The 9,466-nt window shown below is 47.9% G+C and overlaps 3 protein-coding genes across 3 annotated transcripts; 1 reads left to right on the forward strand and 2 right to left on the reverse strand.

The window, feature by feature from the left end:
• Window positions 1-293: 293 nt before the first annotated feature.
• On the reverse strand, window positions 294-1,478 carry BDV37DRAFT_294804 (SDR family oxidoreductase; the record flags this gene model as incomplete). Its single annotated transcript, XM_032089724.1, has 3 exons — window positions 1,114-1,478; window positions 654-1,047; window positions 294-570 (listed from the first exon to the last, which is right to left on the reverse strand). Exons 1-3 carry the CDS (start codon window positions 1,445-1,447, stop codon window positions 294-296), a joined length of 1,005 nt encoding a protein of 334 aa, XP_031940551.1. The 5' UTR covers window positions 1,448-1,478.
• Window positions 1,479-2,392: 914 nt separating this feature from the next.
• BDV37DRAFT_294806 (cytochrome P450) lies at window positions 2,393-4,193 on the forward strand (the record flags this gene model as incomplete). The annotated part of the gene is made up of 4 exons (XM_032089725.1): window positions 2,393-2,587; window positions 2,641-3,086; window positions 3,139-3,523; window positions 3,579-4,193. The coding sequence occupies 4 exons, from the start codon at window positions 2,393-2,395 to the stop codon at window positions 4,191-4,193; spliced, it is 1,641 nt and encodes a 546-aa protein (XP_031940552.1).
• Window positions 4,194-4,297: 104 nt separating this feature from the next.
• On the reverse strand, window positions 4,298-8,424 carry BDV37DRAFT_272324 (CobW domain protein; the record flags this gene model as incomplete). Its single annotated transcript, XM_032084853.1, has 9 exons — window positions 4,298-5,072; window positions 5,131-5,577; window positions 5,640-5,921; window positions 5,998-6,083; window positions 6,904-7,260; window positions 7,315-7,560; window positions 7,638-7,811; window positions 7,864-8,031; window positions 8,089-8,424. The coding sequence occupies 9 exons, from the start codon at window positions 8,422-8,424 to the stop codon at window positions 4,298-4,300; spliced, it is 2,871 nt and encodes a 956-aa protein (XP_031940553.1).
• Window positions 8,425-9,466: the final 1,042 nt, after the last annotated feature.

A 9,466-nucleotide genomic window follows, 5' to 3' on the forward strand; every position in this document is an offset into this window, starting at 1 on the left:
TATGAATCAGTCTATGCAGTATAGTTGGTTTCTGAACATATAACACACGCATTATATACTACAATATGTCTTAGCTACGAAAATACCACTTGGTTGACTAAAATGAATTATGCGACCCATGACTCAGAAATACATATGATCTTGAGGGATACTCAGTCTACAGTGGTTATGAGAATACTACACTCTCGATGCTGCAAATCCCAATACTTTTATATAGATAGTTGTATTGGTATATCTAACTTACTGAATATACAAAACATGAACACATTAAATTAATCCAACACCTGGGGTCATCACATGCCCTTCGCCTCCTGTATATCCCGCAAAACCCTCAGATCATTTGACCCTTTTCCACGAGCAAACTCCTGGAACCAGGAAGGGAATGCCCTGATCAGGCTAATCCCACTAAAGTGATTCGGTATGATAACCTGTCCACTGCTCTGGGTGAGAATCTGTTTCACAACAGCAGCAGATATCATTTCCGGCGTGAGAACGGGCCCCCTGAACTGGTGACCCACATCGGTCAAGATCTGAATCATTGGGGTTTTAACCCAGTGGGGGTGAATGACACTGTACGTATTAGCACCTTTCCCGGGACTCCAAATGTGTTCAGAAAAGGGAAAGAAAGAAAAGAAACATAGCAGAGAGCATACCTAGTCCGAACTTTAGGAGCCTTATACCAGAGTCGTAATTCCTGGCCCAATCCCTCGTGGAATGCCAACGCACTCGCCTTTGAACAACAGTAATCGACCATCTCACCCAACGCCACAAAACTGGCCATGCTAGCAATTGTAATAACATGTCCATGATTTTGCTTGATCATGCTGGGCAAGAACTCGCGCACCATCATGAAATGCGACACTGTGTTGACCTCGAAGGTCTGTCTAATCTTGGCCTCCGGCTCATCGAGGATGGTTCCGTCGTGTCCGACGCCCGCATTATTGACCAGGACGGTGGGATCACCGTGCGCTGCACGGATCTTCTCCGCTACATTGCGAATGTTCTCTGACGAGGTGATATCCGCTTTGTAGAAAGTGACGTTGGATGCTACCGTGCATTAGCTTGAATACTCTCGGTTGCCCCTTAGAGCAGTCAGAGCAGTCAGGGACGTACGCAGTTGGAAGGAAGGCTCTTGGATATCTAGTATCACTACTCGAACCCCGGCCTTTGCGAGATCTTCCATAATTTGCTTGCCGATGCCACTGCATCCGCCAGTGACCAAAACCAGCTCGCGCTCATTTTGCCAGGGTTTGGCGCGTTGCCAGTTATTCGCGGTCCAATAACTCAGCGAGCGGTTGGCCTTGCGTATAACGCCCAAAGCCAGGAGTGCTGCCAACGCCTTAGGTACTAATGGATGAAGGAGAATCTCTTGTGTCTGAGGGGGAAGGTGCTCGAGGGCCGTCTGGCCCCAGTGGCGAAGCAGTTGGACAGATTGATCGAGAGACATGGTTACAGAACAAGCTATATGGATATTGACAAGAACTGGCGCTTGGAAGTAGTAAACTGGATCGTTATTCTATGTATATGTGTATATATATAAGTGTTATACAGGATATGAGTATACAGGAGCCAAGGGCCAATGACCGAGGTACTCACATGGTGCAAGAAGCTTCTTCCTGGGCTTTTTTTAGGGGACGACGATTGTTGCCCCATGTGGCAAGCGTTGCGAACGCCGATCCGCCCAAGTGGGGAACAGAAATGACTGAAGAATCCCTGAGTCGCTCGCAAAGCGGCACCCAACCATGTTCGCGAAGATTACCCTCCCTGACTACCATGTCAAAGTCAAATTGTCCCCTGCACATCATTGTTGGGGTTCACATGGAGCGGGGGCTTCGTGGTGCTTGGGCGATCATGAGATGGGGGGATGCTCGGTAATGCCTTATGCATCCGGCATTACCTGGGGTCTGCATGTAGCAGCTTGATTCTAGAATGCAGTCTATATCGCTGATTATGTCTCTCTAAGGCTGAAGTACAACTGTTGATTGCGTCTGTCAAATTGTGTAGCGACCCCGAGGGTCACGACAAACGCAGCAGAGTCACAGAATTAGGGCTATATAGGTCCTACATTCGAAAGTTTCAGACATGACTTGAGACCCTCAACCAAAAAAAATATTGCTTTGTCTTATCCACCAGGCATCCATTTCGGCCCATGGCCAATACTGTACTCCATATATTCAAGAGTCATTCTTACGGTGCCAAATATTAGGCACCGGCGTTATCATGCGACCCTCCAACCGAGGTCAACCTGTCGATCCGTGGGGTCATTCAATTTAGAAACGTTAGCTATCATCATTAAGTGGACACACGATATATTCTTTCCCCTTACCCCAGATTATCGGGCTCCTGAGCTTGCTATCTTTCCCATCGTCGGTTAAGGGATTTGCCATCCACCATGGACTTGATGCTGATCCTGATTACCCTTTCTCTCCTCGAAGGTTTCCTGCTGCAGCGCGCAGACTTCGTGGATCTCACCTTCCGTACTGCTACGTTGGGCTCATTGGGGGTCAATCTTGTGCTCGTAATCATCTGGAACACCTTGATCTATCCTTATTTTGTCACTCCATTGCGCCATCTCCCAACAATCTCGGTAGCTCACGTCACTCATCATCATGTCTTGGGACAAGTAACTAATGGAAATAGGGCAATCTCAATAATGCCCGTATTGTTTTCGACGATCCCCGCGGCCGGTTACCACTGGAGTGGATGAAGACTGTTCCTAACGATGGCCTGATCCACTTCCGCGATATTCTCAATCGTAGCTATCTTCTGGCTACCAATCACCAGGCCTTACTCGACATCATGAGCACCAACACGTACGACTTTGAAAAGCCCTGGCGGGCACGCAGCTTCCTCGCCCGTATTATAGGTTTTGGACTCATTTTGTCGGAGGGCAGTGCGCACAAAAAGCAGCGCCGCGCTCTAACCCCATCTTTCAATGTTAAGAATATTAGAGCGTTATACTCATTGATGTGGGAGAAAACCGGGCTCTTGATGGACGAGTTGGAGAAAGAGATCAAACAGAACCCGATGGATGGCACTAATGCGGAGAGTGGAGAAGGAAAGATTGAGATGAGTGTCTGGGCAAGGTATTCTTACGGCCAGATATTGTGATGAGTACATCTCACTGACACATATTAGCCGGCTCACCCTGGATATCATCGGGCCGGCCGCCATGGGTCGCGATTTCCGCTCTCTACACAACCCCGAGAATAAAGTGGCTGACAGTTTCTTGGCTATCCTGGAACCGACTAAGGAGAAGATGGCCTTCTTGGCCGTCAACTTTGCTCTGCCACAATGGTTTGCCCGTCGCATCCCCTGGCGCTTAAACAAAGTAGTCAATGATCAGACCGGGTTTCTGCGTGATCTGTGCAGAGACATTGTTCATGAGAAGCGGGCTTCCATCGCATCTACGAAGGCGACGGCCAAGGAACTGGAGGCCGATATTCTTGGTACCATGATGTTGGGCGGCGATTTCACAGATGACGAGTTGATCGACCAAATGCTGACCTTCTTGGCTGCTGGGGTATATCTCTCCCTACTTTGAACATCATGCTACCTGAAACTAACATGGCTTACAGCATGAAACCACTGCGAGTGCCTTCACCTGGGCCTGCTATCTTCTTACCCTTTATCCTGATATCCAGGAACGCCTTCGTGCCGAAATTCGTGAACGTATCCCATCCGGCAACGATCCCATCACCTGGAGCGACCTCGAGACGCTTCCGCTTCTCAACGGTGTGTGTCAGGAAGTCCTCCGTCTGTATCCAACGGTCCCCATGACTATACGCGAAGCCGTTCGTGACAGCATGGTAGCTGGCACACACATCCCAAAAGGGACCCGGATCCTTCTGTGCCCATATGCCATTAACCGCAGCCCAGAGTTCTGGGGGAATGACGGGGAAGAGTTCAGGCCGGAGCGCTGGATCGACACTGACAAGAATGGTCAGCTTGTCACCAACAACACCGGCGGAGCGTCGACAAACTTTGCACAGATCACTTTTCTCCACGGACAGCGCTCATGTATTGGGAAGGATTTCGCCCGGGCTGAATTGCGTTGTGTAGTCGCTGGTGTCGTTGGCCGTTTCCGTTTCCAGATGCAGGACCCTAAGCAGAAAATCCATATCGCCGGTGCTGTGACGACTAAGCCGGTGGAAGGGATGCATTTGAGGATGAGCAGGGTGGATGACTGGTGATATGCCTTTTGTTTGTAACGTGTTAATGATATGCTACGATATATGAGCTGTATTCATGGTTGTATAAGGCAGCTGAGCTGCCTCTTAGTGTTATTTGTATCTATCTATACTTTTATCCCCCTTCTGTGGGAGTGGTTATGATTATGAGAATGTCCATGCCCTAAGTGCTCACTGATGCGATGCTTCCCTCTTACCTGCTCAGGCTCATCCTCTTCCTCCTCTAAGGGAGGCCATTCCTCCCATCCATCTTCCCACGTCTGCATCATCTTCTCCTGTCTCTCACCTCTGGATAATCTCTTCTTCTTCATAATGCTCTCCCACGTTTTCATTTCCCTATCGTTCAACAAGCATTCGTTTAGCAAGTCTGTAATGGCACCCGTTTCAATCCCCTCCCCAATGAACACGATCTCTTGCCGCCGATCTCCCCATGGCCCCTGAAAGTCGTCCTCAATGGATTTTCTCACGTCTGCATCCTCCGGCCATGCCTCGTCTGGTACCTCGGCAAACCAAGGTCCACCACACCCAATGGTGAGCATGCCCCCGGCTTGGCTCCATTCGCCAAATTGGTAAGGGCGAGTAGCAAGCCAGAAAAAGCCTTTGGAGCGTAAAATGGGACGGAAGACAGGGTGAGAGCGTTTGTTTGAAAGAATTTCCTGGGGGTCTGGCTGGGGGAAATCTTCCATTTCATCATCTTCATCGTCTTCAATCTCTTCCTCTTCTTCTTCCTCGGTTTCACTACCGTTATGTTCTTCCTCACTTCCATCATTCTCTTGTGTTTCAACATTCTGGAGGACAATGAATTTATCATGTATTAAACTGAAGAGTCGCCGCGGATGGAATGGGCGGCGAGCCTTGTACACGAAATTGTTGATGCCGTACCTGTTTAGTCGTTAGACTTGGCGAATAGGAAGGAAAGGAGTGAGAGAAAGCCTCATACTCAACAGTCTCGGGAACAGGAGCCAGTCTTTCCCCATTGCCAGTTTCCCTCTTGGTCATCTCGTGTAAGCTCCTCAACCACCCGGCGCCTGAAGCCGCTTTGAGAAAGTTGAACCTTCCCGTGTCCAATATCTCATTGACATCGACCTTTGAATAGTTTGTTTCAAGTACCTTGGCATCTGGGTTTAGGAGCTTTAGGATAGACCTGATCCTCTCGCGAGTCTTCTCGTCAACAGTCTCGATTTTGTTGATGATAATTACGTCCGCGAATTCGATCTGATCCACCATCAGATCAGAAATGGTTCTTTCGTCTTCAGGAATGATTTCCCCGCCATAGCGATCAGAGAGAAATTCCGCTGTGTCGAAATTGGTAAGCAGGTTAAAGGCGTCAATCACGGTAACGGTCGTGTCAAGTTTGGCTAGCTTATGCAGACCTCCTAATTCAACACTATCGCCGGGTTAGTTCACTCATTTATCACTGTACATATGGAGGATGCAGGGAATAGATACATCTGATTGAGGATCTTCTTCCCCTCTTCGTCAGCAACATCTGCTTCTAGCATGGCAGCGCTGAACTCCGCCGTGAACGTCTCTGCGACCTGCATTGGCTCGCTAATCCCTGTGCTTTCAATCACGACATACTGCACGTCGTCCTGCTTCGTCAGTCGGGCTAGTTCTTCCAGCAGGTCCCCACGTAATGTGCAGCAGATACATCCATTCTGTAGTTGAATGAGGTTTTCCTTTGTTTGGGACACGTGGTGGTTTTTGATGAGGGTTGCATCTATGTTTAGACTGTATCCTTGTTAGAATAGGTTTATGTGTCATTCTTGATAGTGGCATCCATTGTGATACTGTGTTAAGGACATACCTGCTCATGTCATTAACAACGACAGCAATCTTAAATCCATGATCTGACTGGAGAATATGTTCCAGAAGCGTTGTCTTTCCGCTACCCTGTTTGTTGCTCCATCATTAGCCTCTTCCTTGAGACACGTTAGGGGGTAATATATGCTCGTCGTACCAGAAACCCCGAAAGGAGTGTGACTGGAAGTTGTCGACGTCCCTTGGCTCCATTGATGCTGTTGGGCATAGGAAAGTTCATGGTTTCTGGGCCTGAGTTGATCGTCATCCTGGTAGGCTATCAAATAATCTCGTAGCATAGGACTAAAATCACAAAAGTGCTAAGAACTAAAAGCAGGAGAAGGATCTTAATCACCAGATCCTATGTACAAAGGCTTATATACTGGTATACATACTCACCCCCAAGGTTCACAGCTATACATAGTGATATAATTTATAATCGTGCTTGCGATTGGTCCACAAGACAAGGTATCCATTCCGACTCCAAAGGTACTCCATCCGTGCCCTGTAGAGCGTCTTACAAGGTACCTATACTCGCGACGACCACAAGGTCCTCACCCATAGCCGACCAACTACAAGGACTAATGAACAACTGATGACGAAACGCCTTTACTCTCATTGCCATTGGCCCTGGCAGTCTCTATATGTAGTAGGTATCGCATGGACGTTGGAAAGAGAGCGAGACATGTACCTTGCGGGAACGGTCACCCACCAAGAGCAAGAGCAACTGAGTTTCATCAAAGCCGACATGAAAGTGGGGAATAAAAAGGTGTAAGGACACACTAGTTAGGGAGAGGGAGACAAAGCAAAAAGCCGTGAACGAAAGGAAAGATAGTCAATAACACTTGGTATGAGATTCATATCCTTGGCATGGCTGGTCTACACTTCAGTCGGTTGAAGCCTGACATTCTACCCCAATGTCTCCTTGGACGCCATCACAGATAATCTCTGGTGGACTTCCAGAAGGACTTGTCAGATCAATGTTCTTCAGTTGAATATCTGAGCACACTGCATTTGGCGAACACACAAGGTCGGCCACCACCTTTCCATTCTTCCCGGATGATGTCCCCGAGATATTCTCGAAGAGAATGTTGGTCACATTCACCTGAGAGGGGTACTGGGCACATTCCGCTTCCTCAATATCGAAGTAACATTGATCTAGGACTACCGGGGCGTCCGTATTCTCGATATGGATATTTTTGTACGTGATGTTGTTGATTCGACCATAACCCACGTCCTTGCCAGCCCACGCCTTAAGGCGCGCACCATTCTGTCGCTATTAGTGATGACATCGCACGGAGTCTCGTCTTCAAGACAGACTTACCTGCCCATTCAGCAAGGTTACATTCTCAATGTACGCGTTCTCGATGATGTCCATTACTCCTGGATACTGCCCGATACTGCCCATGCTAACCCCATGGGTGTTATTGCACCACAGGTTTTGCACGAAGATGTTGGTGGTATTTGGCTTGGGCGAGAAGCAATCATCTCCAACGTCGACCCGTGTATTTGTAACCTTCAGCCCGTCCACATTAAGTGAGTCGAAGCCGTCGCTATTTTTAGGTTCAGCCTATGTTACCAGTTAGTAAACACGACGGGTCGGATCCCGAGAGGGAAAGAGAGATAGAGAGAGAGAGAGAGACCGACTGATTTATTCGTAGAGAATGCATGAATGTAAACGTCATCGAATGAGACGTCTTTTGACTGGATGAAAAAGTTGGTCCAGCAAGGCGAGTTCAGTTGCGTGATGCCTTCCACAGAAACCCGGGTTGCGTTTTCAGTGAGGAAGAGGATTGGACGATAATAGTCATTGTCGGGATTCTAACACCATTAGCCAAGGCCACTTAATACTCATGATATTCGCGGATTGTACCAGGATCTCCTGCCCTGCAAACTCGTTGTACCATCTCTGGCCGTTTCCATTCAACAAACCAGTTCCAAAGATCTTGATGTCCTTTCCGCCCCACCGCCAAAACGTTATGGATTTCTGGAAATCATAATAGAAATTGTTTTCTTGCCAGTAGGATACATCATCCGTGAACTATTACATCAGCGGGCGTGTTACAGAACATGGCTTCAGACATCGACGAGTACATACCTTCAATTCTCCATCCAGTTGCACCTCAATGTTATCTAAGAATGTCAGGTCAAGCTTTCTACCAATCACATACTTCTCCCCTTTCTTGAGAAGAAGTCGTCCCCCGTGATTGGCATGCTTGATACCCCAAAGGAAGTCCCTCGATACATCATCGGTATCGTTCCGGGAGGGTCGAATGGTTATCGTGCGACGATCATGATACTTGGCATGGTGGCCGCCAACACGCTCCAAGGCCCTTGTATCGCTCTCGGGGATGATCTGCGCTCCAGGAATGAGCTTGTCAACCGCAATGCTGCTCACTGCGCTCGCAAAGAGCGTTGCCAGGAAGAATTTCATGCTGTTGTCAATTGATGTGATCCGTACAGCTCAGTAGTTGTGCACCCATGACGCCCGGAGACAGGCCCCTTTTATAAGGCTCATTGTGCCAGTCGCATCTATAGCCCGAATCACCAAGCAAATCAAAACCCTAGGAGTCCAACAAGAAGTTTATCCGCCTGTAGGATAGCTCCATTTCTGACTTCATCTTTGTCCACCTCCAAAATTATCTTACCATTGAATTCTTCCCCACATCGTGGGGAATATGATCGCAATGCGACATTGTAATATCTGGGGTCTGGGGTATGGTTTGTCATGAAGCTCTGGCCTTGCCAGAATTTCGCCGGCTGGGAGGGATTTTATACTTCCACCAATCGGATATCCTTCATATCGCACTGCTGCAAACGAAGTGCCAGAGTGGTGTGATATCACCAGGCTGGAGTATACGGAGTACAGCCGTAGGAATCGAGCCTTGTCTCCCTATGTCGTTAAATTGTTGATTTGTGGCATTCTATAACATTTCCCGGGAGGGTATGGTTTTGGTAATTCAATTACTAGTACTAGGTGAACGTCATCAGCGAATGTGGCCAAACCAGGGGCTAGGAAAAGGAGAGCGGGGGAACTAAAAGAACTAACTAAATATCAATATGAGTATGAATATAAGTATAAATGACCATAATAAAGTAAAATCGAAGACACCTATCCGTGCGTATCTCAAACATCTTGACGGAATGATTCAATTCTAAATGCCACCCAGGCAAATAATTACAACGACAGACGAAGATCGGAGGAACTAGTAGTAATGGAGTCAGACCAGCGCCCCATATCCACAGAAGATCATTTCCTTCAACATATTACAGCCCCACAGTCCAGAAAGTGATTTAATTTCCTGGGCTCAATGAAAAGTTCAAAAAGCTCGTATCGACCTCCACTTATCGTAAGTACAACCAACAGATCTGCATCGTGATTCCCAGTAATCTCGGCTCTTGGTGGTGCCGAGGGAAACGATTCAAGGTATGTACATACATATGTTCATACGTACCCTCAAACTGGTAATGGCAGA

This window comes from Aspergillus pseudonomiae, assembly GCF_009193645.1.
Source record: "Aspergillus pseudonomiae strain CBS 119388 unplaced genomic scaffold BDV37scaffold_42, whole genome shotgun sequence".
NCBI lineage: Eukaryota > Fungi > Ascomycota > Eurotiomycetes > Eurotiales > Aspergillaceae > Aspergillus > Aspergillus pseudonomiae.